At 39.3% G+C, this 18137-nt stretch overlaps 1 protein-coding gene across 3 annotated transcripts in view; it reads left to right on the top strand.

Annotated features, from left to right (window-relative positions):
• DAPK1 (death associated protein kinase 1) overlaps positions 1-18137 on the top strand; it is a 100069-nt gene that overhangs the window by 27735 nt on the left and 54197 nt on the right. For all 3 annotated transcript variants that reach the window (XM_030004262.2, XM_041120822.1, XM_041120823.1), the window contains one exon: positions 13342-13563. In XM_030004262.2, coding sequence (XP_029860122.1) covers positions 13342-13563 — 222 coding nt within the window. The remainder of the gene's footprint in view (positions 1-13341; positions 13564-18137) is intronic.

Raw genomic sequence — 18137 nt, 5'->3', positions numbered from 1 at the left:
GCAGATACTTTCTATATTGATGCTGGTTATGCAGCAGGATTTGTAGATTAATCCTTTTGCCAATGCTGCAGATTGATGGGTAACCACATGATGTGCCATCTGCCACTTAGCTGTTAAGTTAAATTTAGACTTTGTGCATATATGTTTTTATTTTTTATTTATTCCTTAAAACACTTGTTACAAGTGTTATTCAGCTACCTAAATAAAATAAATAACTTTGAAAGTAGTAGTTTTGTATTTTTTTAATGAGGTATGTAGAAGCTTTAAATTATTAACTTACAGTTTACTCTTTATTCCTTTATTTAGATTATAGTAAAGAATTTCTTTAAGACTGTGTATTGTAACTTGAACATGCTATGAGTCCACCTGTTTCATAAATCCATAGTTGAGAACTTAATAGGTTCTGACTGATTGTTTCTCTCTATGTAATAAATAAGCTCTACTGAGTGTTAAACATGCTGGGAAAGAGTGAATGCCACATTTGGGGTGCAGCACTCTGTTTAATCCAGAAAGGAAGCATTATTGTCAGGGTGGTTTGTTTGTTTGGTTTTTTTCCCAGGTGTGTTTCTTTGGTGTGCTGTGTGCTTTGCCATTTTATCGCGAAGGTAAGCTAGGCAAGTCAGAAGGAAACCAAATGTGCTCAGGACATAGTATATGCAGCAAGAGGGTGATTTGGAGAAGGGCGTCTCTCCTACGAGAGACTTTGTGGGGAGTACTGATTAATTTCTTTAATTGTGCCTCAGGAAGAGACCTGAGTACCTGACCATCCCACTGGAGTCAGGTGAATGTGTAAGCACAGGGAAAAGCAATAAAGAAGAGAGTAGAGTTGGAAGGAGTGAGGAGGAATTTGTAATTTTTCCAAGTTTTGGACACTGTGTCTTAAATGCAGAGATTTAGCAAGGTACAGCAGAGTTGGACTCAAGAGTGCTGAGGTTGCAGGCAAAAGGTGGAGATCATAAAAACCTGGAATTAAGAGTGCTTAGCAAAGAAAATTAATACAGTGGGCTGACAGGTGTGAAAATAATGAGGAGGAAACCTTTCAATTATATTAAAAGAGGACAGCAAATGGGACAAAGAGGCTTGAAGGTGGTAAACAGCAGAGCTAAACAGCCTATGAAACCATGCAGCTTATTCAGAAATCAGTGTTTCAAAAAAGGTGAAAGGCAAAGAAGCAGTGTTTCATCTGTATTGCAAAACTTTCACCAAGGAAGACTACTAGCAATACAGCGAAATGAGTGGTGCACGTTGCACAGTGTCTCACCATGTTTCCACAGTGGGCCACCCGGTGACAGCAAGCCTCGTTTATTGGTTGTATCGTAACCAGGAAACGAATTCATGATTGAGAGGGGGAAGAAAGGAAAGGAGGGTGAGGAGTAGGAGGTGCCATACTCCAAACTCTCTTAAATCGTGGACTTATCTGTTTTGTTGCCCCTGCCGTTGTTTCTAATCGGGAAGTAAACTCATGACACGGTTGCAGCTTTATGTTTAAAGCAATAAAACATTTTATTCAAAGGTCTTTACTGGAAAGCAGATGTAGTATTACATTTAACAGATGGGAGCGATTTCCAGGAATCTTCAAGTGCTTCCCAAAATGATTCTGTCGTATCAGTGCTGAAAAGAAAAATATACTCAGAAAAATAGTTTGAAGACTTCTGTGTGACTGCTTAAATCTTCTAAAGTATCCATCAGTATTAAGTCTTACACATTTACATAACATTTTGTGTGAGGTTGTTCTGTGTCGTGTCTTGATCATAAAGTAATGATTTCATGTGTGGGTTTTTTTTCACTTATTTTGCATCTGAATTTTATAAATCCCTCTTTTATTGGCTATGAAAACAAAAATTATAAGGATTATTTTTAATGCCATAAGAAATTTGAAGACAACCTGGGAAAACAGAAATTAAATTCATTCTACAAATACCTAAATTGAGGGAAACTGAGTCATAGGAAATTTTTTTTTTCCCTTAAAAAAGATGAAAAATCAATAAAAATGTTAAGCTGAACTTAAGAGTCAAGTAACGTAATGTATAGGCAACTTGGGCAGCTTCAGAGGTTAAGCTTAAGGACTGTACAGAGTCTTTAAGATTCGTCTTTCTTGCAAAGCATTTTCTTCTGAGCAGGTGGCTTTTGAAGGACTTAATGAAATCTCTGCTACACTATGGAGTTGTTATCTGCCAATTTGAGTTTACGGATGTTAACTCTTATTTAAAGTCCTAGGTAAACTTAATTGTTTAATATTTTTAAACAATGATGAAATGCCTTGGTAAACCTTGACTGTGTCTCACAATTACATGCTTTGTGTGGCAGTTCAGTTTGGACAATAAATATTTGTTGAAGTGTTGTATATACAAGACACTCTTGCTTGGTTTGTACAGAGCTATCTATTCTTCGCTATAACTCCTGTATTCTTCTTCCTTATTATTTTGAACTAAGATGAATGGTATCTTTAAACAGAGACAAAGCTGTGTTCAATGCAGATAGAGTCTTCAGAGGTGATGTTCTTCATGTGATTTATTTTTATTAAATTTGCTATACATGTTTCTGTTTTAATGCTTGGTTATATTTTAATCTTTGCCTTTATTTTGGGTAATTAAAATGTTCTTGAACACCATTTACCTTTTCCTATACTGTAATGTGTGACGCATCGTGCCTTAAGTACTTACCTAAACATCCCTTTGAAGTGGTGAAGTAAACCATGGTTCAGTCACATGTAATGAAATATCAAGCAGGTGGACTACAGAAGGGAAATACAAATGGCCTCTGTTTCAAACAGAACCTACGCTGCTATTTTTTTCAAGTGTTTTCATAACTGCTTTCACATTGAATCATACAATAAAGCATATCTAACTTTGCGTTTCGTAATTCCTTCCACTCTTCTCCCCACTTGGAGGTCATATGCCAATGCTCGGGAATTGCGGAGAGAAGATATATTTGCAACTTTGTGGGGAGATCTGGTGTTAACCCAGTCAGAACACATTTTGCATGCTGAAATCTTGTTCAGTTTAGAGCCCTGACTTGAAACAAAGCCTTCCTTAAAGGGGAAAAAATGTGAAGGTGCTCTGCTTGGATAAAAGAGAGGACTGCCCTCTTACTTGGTTACATAGCAGCCATACTTGGCAAGGGCTATGCATTAGCCTTCAGGCAAAGTACATCAGCAGGATGCAAATGTTGCAGGCTTTTTAACTCTTTTAATTTCTTTTTCAGGGTGCTGTGTTTCTAATTAAAACCCTTTCAAGAACAGTAACTCAGTTACTGCTTACAAAGATAGAATATATCAAATAATCTACCTATTCAGTCCACAGTATAGTGTGTATAAAATAAACTATAAGCAAAATATGCAGTCATATTTTATTTTTGTATCCAGTTTTTACAATGTTCTTGTGATGTATAGAGAAGTAATGACATATTTATATGTACACAGAGTGGGTGAAAGCATTTACATGTATTGCATGTAAACAGGAGGGAAAGAGCTGGATTTTTTTTAACTCTTCCTTTGTTCCACTTCACAAAATTAAGCCTAATCATCACAAGATTACATTTCTTCTAAGCTTCTTGTTTCTAAATGCAAACAATTCCTCAGTCATCTGCAGCTGAAGTTTACTGTCAAATTGCTGATACGTAGGATCCACTTTCCATCATCTCTGTGTGATGGACTGTACTAGTTAATAAGTGCTTTTCAGCTCAGCAAATGTATGCACAGGTGTGTGCATGCATACGTGCTCCAACAGTTCAACTTGTTTGGCATTAACTATGTTGGAAAAATTTTGTCATACTTCTCTGAGTAGAATGAGAAAATCCCAAGAAGATCAGCCCCTTTTCTTTAGGTGAGGGTGTTGGGGAAGGGCCATGGGAAAGCGTACTGGTGTGCTTGGTCTTACTTTAAACATGTGGGTACAGTACACTAAAAATGTTCCAAATCTAGCTGTCTTTCTTCATCCCCTTTTCTCTGAGCCAGCCAGAGCCATGTGATTAATCTGCTTGTGCTTAACAGTAATTACCCTTCTGGGGAGCTGCGTTCAGTGAGATGCGATCTTGACCGAATCTGTATGTGGATAACGTCTGTGTAGCGAGCCTTGGCAATGCCAGTCACACCCTTGATCACTTGCCTTTTTAAATGCATGGTCTAGAAACTGGCATAATAATACTATGATGAACTGGTATCATGAAGACACTTTGTAGTATAGTCTTCCATTCAGTACTGAATATACAGACATGCATACATGTACACAGACAAAGAAGCAGTCTTCTGTATTTCCACCTCTCCCTCTTTTAGTCCATCATCCCATGTAATTATTCCTCTAAAATTTTACATACATGACTCAGAGCAATATAAAGCACGTAAGAAATAACAATAAACAGTAAACAATGTGATATCTTTCTTGTGCTCTGTCATAGGTAAAGTTCTTTATCATGTCCTGCCTTAGGACTAGTGACTCATCTGGGCTTCTAAGAACACAAGGAAGAGACTGAAAAATCACTTTTCTGTAAGCTTAGTAAACATCTAGAGAAGTCCGTTAGCAGCCTCATGAAATTGCAGAAAGCAGCAGAGCAAGAGACCTCCAGTTTCATCAGCATAATATACTGAGACTAACAGCACAAGAGGATTTCTGCAGGAGATAAATACATAGCTGAAATGCACAATGAGTTTCATTTAAAATAACCAAACCACAAGAATATGAGGCATGAGCTTATAAAGTGCTGGAGAAAAGAACAGGTTGGACAAATTCCCTACTTCTGTGATTCTTCACTTTCTGGTCCATCCTGCAACCTGACTTCAGTTATACAGTTATGGTAGGTAGTTTAGGCTATGGATATCCTTAAAAAGTTAACTTAGTTCACTTGCTTCTTACAGTGTTTGAAACCTCAAATTCTGACTGCTTCATCTTGTGGTATCATCTGTCATAGATACTATCAGACTGTTTCTATTAATTTCTTTAATAAGTTTACAGTTACACTGAACTGTTTTTGCATAGGTAGTACAGCAGAGGTTTCGGTTGATTTATACAGGCAAAAGATGGTATCTGATAATGCAATGTTTTTTCTAACTGGAAGTATTTCACAGAGTAATAATACAGATTATTTTGAAAGTTGAGGGGGGTGCTTAAAATATTACATAAGGAAAGAAGTCCCTTTTATACTTTGGGTGTTTTGGTAAAGTAACTTTAAACGAAATATTTGATATATTCATACTGAAATATAATCAAACTATTTTATCATCACATACATTGTGTCACTATATTGGGATCAGGGTACTTCTGAAACTTGGTAATTTGACACCAAAAGATAGTCTAAGTCAGAAATTAGGAAAGGGAATTTAAGAGACACTTACGGAGTTCATGAGTGTGTAAGCACATCTATGCATAACAAGGAACTCAGAAGTTAGGAAATACCAGTTGTCAGTACATTTGTTTGTCTTTGCTTTATAAATCTGATTTTCCCCTCTGCTTCCCCTTCCTTGCTGTCCTTGCTCTTTTTGGCTTTGCTGCTTTTCCAAAATATTTCTAAGGAAAGTGTATCAGCATGCATCTTACTGATGGGTATAAATTACAACTTGATTTAAACTCCATACATGTTGGCAATGCACTGCACAATTGTATAACGTGTGTTACTCTTCCACCCTTGTACTTGCAGTACTCTGCTATTTATAGTTTCATGATCAAGTTTAAATAAGTCCTTGTATTTGCTTTTCTATATTAGTAGTAGTTGGAAAAGACCAGTCCTAACAATGATCTCTGTGGTGCAGTATCAGATTTCAGCTGGTTTATTCTCCTGCTTAGTCACTCTAGCATTTGAGGAGTATTTTCTCTTCAGCTTAAATGCTGTATCATGTTTAACTCCTCTTTCGCCTCTTTTCTTTAGTACTGTTTTTTTCGCTATGGCCAGTGTGCCCTTTTCTATAACAAGAGTTTATGTGCAGCTGAAATAGGTTTACAGTGATTGGTAGGCTTTAGGTGCTTGTGGCTCTTTCTCCTACTGAGTAATTAGGTGCTGTTCCTTCATGTTACAGAGTGGACAAGTACTTCGAGTGCAGCCTCTTAGACTTACTGTGGACTGTGAAAATGCATTTCTCCACCGGGGACACAAAGCAGACGACGCCACTGTCAACTGAGATGTGTGTGTCTGTTGCCAGCACTTGAAGTGTAAACTTGTTACTTACGTTGAAAACTGTTTTGCCAGAGCTGTTGCAGGGGGAAGGATAAATAGCCTAATCATCTATTCAGGATCCATGTATCCTTCAGATACAGCTGTCCTGCGATGTTCCCATCTTCATGTTTGCCATTTCTTTTCAAAGCTCTCCAGTACTTGGAAGGCTTGCAGCTAAACAATACTTATAGCATTCTCTCAGCATCTGTGCTAGAGAATTAAACATTGCAGGGCAAGGGAAGGGGCACAAAAATTGTGAGCACTGGACAAGTATTTCTGACTTTCAGAGCCTAAACAAATATGGTATGAGCTTATCAGTCAGTCCTGCATTCATTCCCCATCTGCCTGTACTCTTTGGTTGGCTGCAAAATTAAAAACGTGATTTGGGGAAAGGGCCCTTATGTTCCCTAACATGCCCTCTGTGGGGAAGAGAAAATATGTGCATGCACACTTAGAGAAACTCTACCTGGCAAGACACCTTGTTTTAGAGTATCCCAGTTTCTTTATCTGTCAAGATCAATAAAGATTTTTCCTTGCGGGCATAATACTGGTAGCTAGCACTAAATCTGCTGTTCCATGAAACAGATTGTCTTTTGAGCATAGTACGTGTGAAATACTACTGCTTCCCAGTCGCATCTGCTTGGAGTGCTCTATTAACCCATTAACCATGGCTTACCCCGCCCTGCTAATGCTGATAATAGCTTATCTCCTCAATGGGGTAAGTGCAATGCTTTGTGCTAGTGACACTCAGCTGCAGTACTGTAAGCATTACACACGCAAGAGAGGCTCTCAAGTGCCTCAAAGTTTACTGTCTTTTGCAAGACTCTAAAGGGGGAGAGAGGAAAGAGGTTGCCTCCAATTTGGCATTGCAGCTGAACTGAAAATGTTGTTTTGCTTTATTTAGAAAGTGGAGAGGTACTTAATGTAGCTATAACCCTTCACAGTTTGTGGAGAAATCTTCCTTTCCTTTGTAAAAGACTCAGTTAGGTACTGCTGCCTCACCGGAGAGTTTTGTGAGAGTTAACCTTATTAGCAGAAGCATCTCAGACGTCCTTGATGACAGGCAGCTGTATGTGGCAGTGGTGACTGATGGATCTGCCTGACACTGAGAGGCTACTGGGGGTGGAAATCACCTGCTCAGTTGGCCTTCCCTGCTGCAGATCTCCAAGGAAAAACAGGTGTCCACAGTCTGCTACTAACTGTTTTATTGGGGAAAACAAATGGCTCTGTCGTGGAGTTGCACTTTCTTTCATGGGCTAATCTAATAGTATTATGTAAGTCTCTTTCTGTTGGATTAGTATAATTTTTAAAAGAAAAGCAGTCAAATAGTAAAAGCAGCTGGATCTTAATGTATCACATTTTTAGAGTTAAGTAGTGAATACCAAATTTTTAAAATAGGCACTTTTTTTTCTAAGTGCCAGGAATGTGCTAAGACATCTTACTACTCTGATGTCAGCGTAACACCTTTTCCTTATTCCTATCCCCTCCTCCTATTAAACTTTGTCTTTTGAATGCAGTTGTCACAAGGTGGCATGGAGAATTCCCCCATGTGTGCCCTATTGTGGCAATAAATACTAGAAAATTGGTCCCTGGGTGTGAGAGACTGCAAGAGTTAATGTCTCAAACGTTGCGGTGGGGCAAGTTCCGCTTAACAACGAGCTCTGCATAACTAGGAACCCTGCACAGCAAGGAACCGCGGGTGAAAAGAAGCCGATCAGCAACCGGACTTCAGCAATGGGAGGGGAGGGCTTGCCGGAGGGTGAGCAGCTCCCTGTTCTGACCCACTGAGCGGGGCAGCTCACTGTGCGTGGCCAAAGATCAAACAACGGTCATGCCTGCAGGGAAGGGGAAGTGACCCCCCAGACGACCCCCAAGCCCACCGACCCACTTCCCCAAGGTTCTGAAAGCACAAACCGCGCATGACACCTAATTAGCTTAATGAGTTCGAGTGCTTGCCTGAAGGAGGGGCGAGGAGATGATAAAAGGACACAAACTGAAGCCCCCACGTGCTCACGCACCCACCAGAACTGGACCTTTAGACTGACTGGACCAACGCTGGACCCAGGGCTGGTGAAATCTTTCTTTTCCTCTTTCTGTCTTGCTCCCTCTTTCTCTCTCCTTTTCCATAATCCCTGCACTCCATCTCTTTAGACATAAACCGTTGGCCAAGTCTGGGACTAGGAGTGGATCCAGCAGCCCCTGGGCTCCTCTCTGAGAAGGAGTCTAGAAAGCAAGGGGGTCCGCTCTGAACCTCGTGACTCAATAGGAGGGAGCTCCTTATTTTCTTCCCTGAACTGATGTATGTGGCTACCACGGGTTACACGGGTTATTGAGGTAGTTCCATGGCAAGTCCTGTTGCGAGAAACCCCACCGCCTACTGTTACGCCTCCCAAGTTCAGGTTGCTTCTGCCACGAATAAAATGTTTAACTGATTGTTTGGTGTCGTTTCATCTTAATTAGCCCAAGGGAGTTCTGAGTTCAACACGAATCCCTGGTCTGGCCAGCCTGCATCGTGACACCGGGGGTTACTTGAGCATCTCTGTCCAGCTTGGACCTTTTTTGGAGGGCTCTTGGGGCAAGAGTTTCACTCAGCTGGAAGGACCTGGTGCAGAAGGCTGGGAGTGGGGAGGAATACAAGGTGTCTGGCACCCCTAATCACTGTGATCATCCTTCTGGAAAAAAATGAAAGGACTTTTTTTGTTTTTTCCCTTTGATTCTAAAATGTCCATCTCTGTAGTTAAAACTGTCTATAATTCATGCTAATGAGTAGTTGTTTTGTGATCCTGCTAAGCCACGACCAATAAAGGGTGGAGTATAGGTGCTTTATTGGTGATTCCATCACCTTGCTGCATAACTTTTGCATATATATATGTATTATGAAGGGCAGTGTGTCATCTTATGACGTAAAAAAGATGAGAAATATAATGATTAGGTAATGGCATAAGCACTCGTTCTGAAGTGAGTCTGAAGAATAACTGGGTATGGAGATACTGTGCCAAGTGTCCCAAAAAGAGTGGATTTAGGATAGTAATTAACTGCTGGTTGCATAAGAATTACAAGATCACAAACCAAATTACTGTTATTAGCAGAAGTATTTGTTCTCACATCAAGCTGTCATCCTGCTTCGCTGTTTAACCCAATTCTGCCACATGGTAAAAAAAAATGATGTCAGATACTTTATTAAGTGTGAGTTTGTGATTTACTTCTGGGTTTTTTTCAGTGTAATTGTCTCCTAAAATGGCAATCATTTTTGACCCCACCCACTTTAAATCAAATCTACAAAAGCAAGGGAACTTAAAAAACTAAAGGGCTTTTCTGGCTTTGAAGATGCTGTATGAATGAAAGCTGGATCTGAAACTGTAGGATCTGTGGGAGAATATTACTGGGTATAAATGTGCTAGCCCATACAAAGCTGACTTACAACAGCTTGTCGCTGCAGTTCTAGGGGTTAAAACCCAGTAAATACCCTTTGATTTATATCTCTCCTCTGCTTTTAAAACAGGAGTTTAGAGAGGGTTGTAAAATGGTGTGGCTTAGGGATCCCAGGCATGAAATAGCCCCTTTGATTGCAGCTTAAGTGTGATCTGCATGTACAGCATTTAATAACAAACAACTAATTGTGGTGTTATGTGCTGAATACCACAACAGCAACAATAAGAAGGTTATTTGGTGTATAACTGGCACTTACTCTAGATACCTCTTAGTTGGTAGCTTTCTCGCAGACTTGAGCAATGTCAAAGATTTCTGGAACCTGACATCCTAATAAACCGTGAATGGGACCAATCTATAAAGTCATGTAGTTTTAAACAACGTATTGGTCTTCTGATAACACTTTGATATTGAATTGTGATAGATCAGGATATCCTTCAAACAGGTGGTTGTAGTTGGAGAAAAAAGTAGAAGAGTGAAAAAATAAAGCTACATAGCTCAGAAGAGGAGGAGAGAGGAGATCTACTTGTCTTACCTGGTCCCATTTGTTTCAGTAGGTCACCTTCATGCTGTAACGTCATAGTTGACACATGGCCAAAATAAGATTAAACAGCCTTAGCTTTAAGGACATTGGAAGCATGAAGTGGCTTTGGGGAATGGTGTAATTAAAATATGAATAATACTGTGGAAAAATCGTCTTTCTTTAGCTTACAGGTCCACAGCCAGCGCATGTTTAAAAACACTTGCAGAATGTTTTTTTATTTAGAAAGAAGCCTATAATGCATTACTCTGTTCAGTGAAGAAGTGCTAAAGGAAAAAATCTGTTAGGGCTAAAGATCAGAAATTCAAATACCAGAATTTTCCAAAAGTCAATGATACGTGCTTTGTCAGTGAAACATAGATAACTCTTAATCCCGGTCAACTTTTATAATTAAATCTTCTTGAATATCAAAATGTATTGTATGTCCACGTACTTCAGAGTTACTTTTCAGTCCCAGCCTCTCCAGAGCTGATGTTAAGAGTAATTTTGTTTTTTAGTCTTTTGGGTTTTGTTGTTGTTGGGTTGGTTTGGTTTGCATTGTGGGGGTTTTGTTTTGTTTTGTTTTTTTAAATGAAGCAGTAGCTTTTGCCAAACTTAGGAGGTAAGCACTGATAAGAAAGTGGTTAGCCACGTAGCATTCAAGCCTATGGATGAATCATAAGCAGAAATATTTTTCTTACTCTATCAGGCAGTTTAGGCTTCTAACCGGAAAGCCAGGCAGGTGGCCAAAAGGCAAGCAGTGGCTTTTTAATTCTTTCTGGTCCGTGAGCTTGAGTAGCTGTTCAGGGTTGTGGTGATGCCTACACCTGTCTAGTACCCGACTTGGCCATTTCTCTGAACTGTGAATTTTCTGAAAAGCTGATTGCTTTTTAAATAAAGCTGAATATCTCTGTGGAGATGTGCGTGTTGTGGGGGAGAGAGTGAGAGAATCACCACTTTCCCCCCATGTAAGCAAGGGTCAGAAAACTCTATTTGTGCTTCTCTGCAGCAGTGCAAATACCTAAGTGCGTGCTCCACTCTGGCTGGCTGTCTCACAGTGCAAAATTGCTCAGACCTTGGAGATCAAACCCAGAGCCACTGTTGCAGGAAAAGTTGTTGCAGAGTTCAGCTGAACTAAGTGGAGAGGGTTGATGTACCTTAGGGTACCTTGTCTAGCCCTCTGCTACCAGTTTAGGGTGACACAGATCTTTCAGAGGTCCTGTGCCTTATCTGCCAGTCCCACATGAATGTCTTAGGTGTCCAAGGGCATCTCAGACAGCACTAGCTGACCAGGTCTAGGCAAGTGGAGCAGGTTTTTCAGCCTATGTGTAATGGGGAAGCAGATACAGTGCAGTCTAAAGCACTGCTCTGTCCACTGTGGTTTGTAATAATAATGTGTTGGGCCCTTGTCTTGTGAACCTGGTCCTTGACAACTTTGTGCAGTATTTGGGGGGGGGGGGGGGGGGGGAATTTAAGGCAAGGATTTTTGTCATGCAACATAAAGTCATCTCACAAGTTCATAAACTCTTTTCTGAAATAAGGAAGAATGAAACTTGAATGGTGATCATAACATTGAAATAAAACGAACACCTCAAACTTAAAAGGCTGTTGCCTGCTTCTCTCGGAGTTTATTTCTTTCACTGCCTGTGGCTGCATTCAAAGGCCTCCCAGCTGGTGGTGGCTACTCTAGAGTCCCTTTCTAGGCATTCATAGGTGAGGATCCGTCTCTACTCTGCCTTCTGCAGGTGACAGTCATTTAGCCTCACCCAACTGCGTATCCCAGTTCAAGACAATTTGTCACCCAGGGTTCTGTATGGGGTCAGCATAGTAATGGTGGCAGTGGTGACCCAGCAGCATTAAGTATTCTCAGCTGATCAGCCCTCTAAATTCAAAAATCATGAGTGTGGTTTTCCCTTACAGCATTTTATTATCTTCATTTATTGCATAAAACTCAGTTATCATCTTCTATTTCTGTCATGCGTTCCTTAATTGCTTAATTACTTTGTCAGTGTATGTGGCACATGTTCCTTCTGCTGTAATAAAATAGTGTTGTGCATTGAGTTCATGCATGGTATGCGTAGCTTTGAGTGATTCCCACTTGGCACTTTGTCATTATGTAATGCCCTTTTTGCAGGTGATGCATCTTCCTAGAGATCTGTCAGTTGTAATTAATTAACCACTAATATAGGTTAGCTCCTTTTCCAGGTACTGGGTGGAATTATACATGCCTACATGTTGCATCACTGTGTAGATTGTCAACTCTAGTAGGCTTAGCTTTTAACCTCTATTCTAAGTCCACTTTAGGGGACACCACTTCTTCAGTTAACAGGGTAGGCTAAGTTCAGAAAATTTTCTCATTGGTATCAGTCTGTTATTCTGCAAAATCTTCATACAGTGAAGTAAACCAAGAACAGAATAGCTAGAGAATCCTCAGCAAGAGATTAAGAAAACTTAGAAGGAAAAATTCCTTTAACTCAGCATTAGATTCCTGGAGATTTCTGATCTGAAGCAGTACATCTAGCAGCAACAGGCTCATATGTCAATGATAACGTGCTGGAGTCAGCAGCTTCCCGGAGTTTCTTCTGATTTGTAACACAATCACAGGTTTTTGTTCCCCAGTGCCTTGGTACTTTTCTCACCTTCAAACTCTTCCTACTTAACAAGATGATACAATAACTGTAATTCTTTATATTACTGTATTTAGTCAGTGCCTTTAAAACTAAAAACAAAAGCAGCGTCCTGAAACTGAGTTGTTTTAAAAACTTTTAAAAAACCAAACGTGAAGATAGAATAAAGTGAATATTGACAGATCATATAGATTGGAAGAAACTAAGGACTGTCTCTCTTGCAGAACCAAAAAAGAATTATCCTCAACATGCATATGGAAGGAGAAATCCAGAAACTATTACTTTTCTCCAGTAATCCCCGATGCACATACTTGCCAAAAATCCAATGGTCTACACAGCTGTTACCTTTTACTTACAGATATGCTGAAACGTGTATGTATGTACGTTTGTGTGATGTAAAAGCAGTATCTTAATGTACCTTTTCTGCCTCTTCTAGGGTTTTTTTCAGGTGTTATTCTAGACCGCATAAAAAGCAGTAATGTACTTTAGTCAAGTTGGTAATTCAGAGGTACAGCTGTTTTCCCCCACCATAGTAAACAGAGGCTACTCTTAACTCTAAACTTCCTTGAACCAAACACTCATCTTTGTTCTGTCTCTTTTTTTTTTTTTCTTTTTTTTTAGTGGGCAGTTTGCTGTAGTGAAAAAATGCCGTGAGAAAAGCACTGGTCAGCAGTTTGCAGCAAAATTCATCAAAAAACGGAGAACGAAATCCAGCCGGCGTGGAGTGAGCCGGGAAGATATCGAGCGCGAAGTCGGCATACTAAAAGAGATTCAGCATCCTAATGTGATCACGCTGCATGATGTTTATGAGAACAAAACAGATGTCATTCTTATTCTGGAACTGTAAGTAGCTCTAGAGACCTGGGAAGGTGTAACAGAATATTTGTTTGTTTGTTTGTTTGTTTTTAAAAAATAGACACTTTCTCTGAGAATCGCAGTGATTTAGTGGATGTTCCTTACCACCTCAAAAGAAGATACATAATAGCCTGAGAATTCTTTATTTTTAAGTCAGAGTTTTAGCTTTGTGATTTCTAAACATATTTTTCACTGTGAATGCACTACAAAGGTTTAAAAAAGAAATCCAGTGTATTTAGGAATTTCTTCTGCTTGTTACTTTAATCATTGTTGATGTTATGGATCCAGAAGAATAGCCTGGAGCTAAATAAACTGATTTGAAGACAAGAGCAGAGGGAAATAGAGATTCTAAGTGGAGGTTAGGTTAGCAAATTTTACTGTGTTTTATGTTGGTGTGAAGTAAAGTAGCATCACTGAATGCTTTTTCTCTTTTTTTAACCCACATGACAGAGAACAGAATTTTCCCAGTTCTGTCCTGTTGAAATGTAAACTGAAGTTTCATATCCTTATTTTAGTTCCCATTTTTCATCCAAGCTTATTGTTGATGGATTGAGGTAAATATGTCAGCAGAGAATACTTCTGCATTGTTTCAAATCTGGCTTCAAGTTCCTCAAAGATTGCAGGTTCAGAAGCTAAGCATTACTCACCCGTTACAGTTTGGCAGCGTCTGCTGGTGGGATGTGCGTGTCTTTACATAATTTGCATGCCTGACACTTTATTATTGCCATACTTGCTCTGTATCAGTTAAATGTGCTTTAGAATAAGTATTTCATGCAAGCACATTATTTGGTACCAGAAACTTGGGCAGTACTTGCGTCTTTTCCTTGGCTGTTTGTGGGGTTTTTCTTATGTAGGTTATATCTTCCTGTTTACTAGCTTTGATGAAGGATATTTCCACTTACCTTATAAGGATAGTTTAGTGTTGCGTGCTTTCAGTAACATACATGTAGATTTACAGTATAGATTTAAAAAGAAAACTGGGAAGTAGCTTTTGGAGTTTAATCTTTTCTATGGTATATACATACATGATACTGCTTTGTTATGTTAGAACATACTTTTACACTTCTAGCCCAGCATGTGATGGTTTTCAGTAATACTTGCAGTCTGGGTTGTTTTTTTAGTTCCAGAAGTATACACGTGCATTAGTTTGTCAACTTTGGATACTTCAAGCAAGTATTTTTTTAAATAAGCTATATTAACATCCTGTATGAAGTATAAGATTTCCTTATATTCCTATTGGAATATCTGCTACTCCTGGATTTTCTTCAGAACCCTTTAAATGTGTAATGAATACACAGCAAAATTAGTATGATGATGATGCTTCTCCCCACTTGTACTAGCTCTCACATTCTTTCCGTCTGTAACCTTACTGTCATTGTATTGCTGCTTCTGCAGTGCTTTCTTTCTGCTCTGTAATCTGTCCAGGTAAAATCAGGCCAGTGCCTGGACTTGAAAGCTCTGAGGAAGACTCAGTCATCATAGACAGTGGTAGGAGGAATGGGGCCGTTCTGCCCCTCCAGCTTTTCTACACAGGCATAGGAGCTCTTTTGGCAGCAAAGTTGCTGTGAGTGTCTGTATGTACCCACTAACATTCATTGAATGGAAGCAGATACAGCTTCTGACAACATGTTGATATTTTGTAAGCTTGATAGCATGAAGCTTAGGAAACCATTTGCATTGCAATTTATCTAATTGGCTTGCCCAGTTAACAATCCCCATATAGTTTCAGTTGGAGGTTTTGGGTTTTTTTTTTTCAGTTTTCCAAACAGCTACGTGAGTCTTTCAAGTTGAAGCAGTGTTATTTGGGGTATCACAAAGGTAACGCGTTTATTTAGTTAGAGGGTCGAAAAGGAAAAGATGACACATTAGCAGTCTGTTTCTAAACTGAATATACTAATTGCTCTGAAGTTTTGTAATTCTCAAAATCATGGTGATATTACATAAAGCTATTGAAAAGGGAAAAGATTGTCGTTTTAATCATGTGCTTAGGCACTTAAATATATAATCCCTTTCTTTTAATATTCTAATATTCACATTTTGCCTAGGGACCTACTCCCCTGACATTCTTTGTTCTTACATAACAATTTCAAACAAACAGAAGTAAAGCTGAAAGCTCATTAAATAACCTGTTTTGCTGTCCTCAGAATCCATCCTAAGTGACCATTTTCCTTTCTGATTAGAACATAGCATTTTTCCTGGGACTTGTGTTTCTTCATGACTACAGGATGAGACAGTATACCACATACAGACAGGATTTTGTGTAACTTAGTTTTTCTAGAATTTAGAAACTAAAACCCAACATTCCAGCTATGTACAAGAAATTCATAACAAAACAAAAACCCGGAAGAAACACTGATTTCATATTAGTAAGCAAGTGTAGTAATGCGAGCAGTGGTGAGGAAAAGTATCTCTGGTTTCTGTTCTTGATAGAAGCTGCAGCCTGCAGATGTCAAGCCACTGCAGCTGCCCTTTTGGTAGCTGCCAGATGTTAACATGCACACTCTCATGGCAACAGCGTCTCTTGCCTGTTCACTATTGATTTTTATCTCCTGGTTCAGCAAGAGGTTTGCAGTATTGCGTGCAGCCTCCTAAACAATTTTCTGCATTATCAGTCAGCTGTTTCTCAGAGGTGAGTGACTGACTGTAGAAGTTCTTGCTTCATTCACTTGCAGCAAATACTACGTCAGCCAGCAAAGTATTCAAGGTGGTGATTTGTATGCAGAAATATGTGGTCAGTTAGTTAATTATTGCAGTGGCAAGATCCTCACAATCCTGAACGCAAAACAGAGCATATCAAAAACTTTATCCACATAGGTGTTTGGAGGTTTTTCTCTCAACTACTTCATGTCAGGAAACTGACCTACCAAAAAAAAAAAAAATTACAAAACATTTAATTTCTGAAACTTCTAAAATCAAATGTTTCCTTAAAAGATTCAGCAGTCACACACAAGCATGAGATAGCCTTGAAAAGGATTACTTTATTACAGTCTTTTGGTATATTTAGAGAAATTGGGCGTATTTTCATATTTCTAGGTCTTAGTGGCAAGTGTGTCCCTGATTTGGAAATAACCTTTGAAAGTTCCACTCTGTGGACTTTTTCATCATCTTGCAAGGATTGTTGTGCGTATTACATACGAGCTGGAAGACACTGTCTCTTCTTCATCTAACTCAAAACTGTAATAGTTTTTTTTTCTCCTATCACACAAATAATTGAATTAGTCCGAATTTTATAGTACTTTTTTCCATCCAGCAGCAACAACTAGTCTCTGTTACATGTCAGCAATACTAAGCTATTTCCAGTGAGCTCTGCTGAAGCCATTATTTAATCAGACTTCACAGACCAGAAAACACAGATGTCTCTGTTGTGCAGTGATAATTATTTTCTTTGCTGAAGCATGTTTTGCACCTAGTTGGTTCCCCTTTTGCTGGCCTTAGATGCATAATCTGTCGCTTCTATTTTGTTTTTCCTTCCACTTTTTTATGTCTTCATTTAGCTGCAGACCTACAAAATATAGTCACTGTGTGGTGCTTTGTAGAGCCTTGGTTATGGTTTCTTGGTGCAAATGCAAGGAATAAATACCCTTATCCTAAATTATACAGTACTTCCTTCGAGTGCTCAAAAGTAATGCAGGTGGTCTCGCCTTTTAAAATAGCTTGATAGCAATAGCTGACTCTTTTCACTGGGAAGCTAAGGATGGAGTTAGGTATTCATACTTTTCTCTGCAAAAAACATACCTTCATTTCTGAATTAGAAATCTTAATTGAGGACCGTTAGCTCTTGTATGATGATCTTGATGATGTCATGAGTTGCTCACTGAAGTGTAAATAAGAGCAAATAATGATAAACTCTTTAAATTTAAATTCCTCTTCTATCTTATTGGGGAGTTAATTTAACTTGTTACATTTATAGTAACTTGGCTTACAGAGAAGCTTGAAGTCTGCACAGAGTTTCTTTAATTTTTAGTTGTCTTTTGATAGAAATAGCTCTGAGGTTTTTGTTAATTTTACCTGTAAGTCATAAAAAAGTTGTTCTCAAGTGGCCTTGTACTGAATTTTGAGAGGAGGATTGAATCTTTGGTGCTTACTGGGATGTAACATGAGGTAAGCAAGCTCTTCAGCACTGATTTGTAGATGTTGTGCCACCTTTTGACTTCAAAATCCTGAATTGCAGGCCCACAGATACATGCACAGGTAACAATGAAGGCTTGACAGGGCTGAAAAGAAAGGAGCTAGAGCCAGTATGACTCTGCAATGCATTGAGCGCATCTTGGAGGGAGAGCACTTGGCTTCTGGGCTCTGCAGTCCCTGAGCAAAATGCTTGGCACTCTTGTATGCTGTATTGGTTTTGCACAGCAAGGTTTTGGTAGTGGGGGTGGGGGGTGGCAGGGCTGGCTTCTGTGAGAAGCTGCTAGAAGCTTCCCCTATGTCTGACAGAGCCAATACCAACCAGCTTCAAGACAAACCCGCCACTGGCCAAGGCCAAGCCTGTCAGTGACAGTGGTAGTGCCTCTGAGAGAACAGATTTAAGAAGGAAAAAAAGTTGCTGTGACACAGAAATGGCA

This window comes from Aquila chrysaetos, chromosome Z (genome assembly GCF_900496995.4).
Source record: "Aquila chrysaetos chrysaetos chromosome Z, bAquChr1.4, whole genome shotgun sequence".
NCBI lineage: Eukaryota > Metazoa > Chordata > Aves > Accipitriformes > Accipitridae > Aquila > Aquila chrysaetos.
Note: the sequence above shows the minus strand (reverse complement) of the source record. Positions and strands in the feature narration are given on the sequence as shown.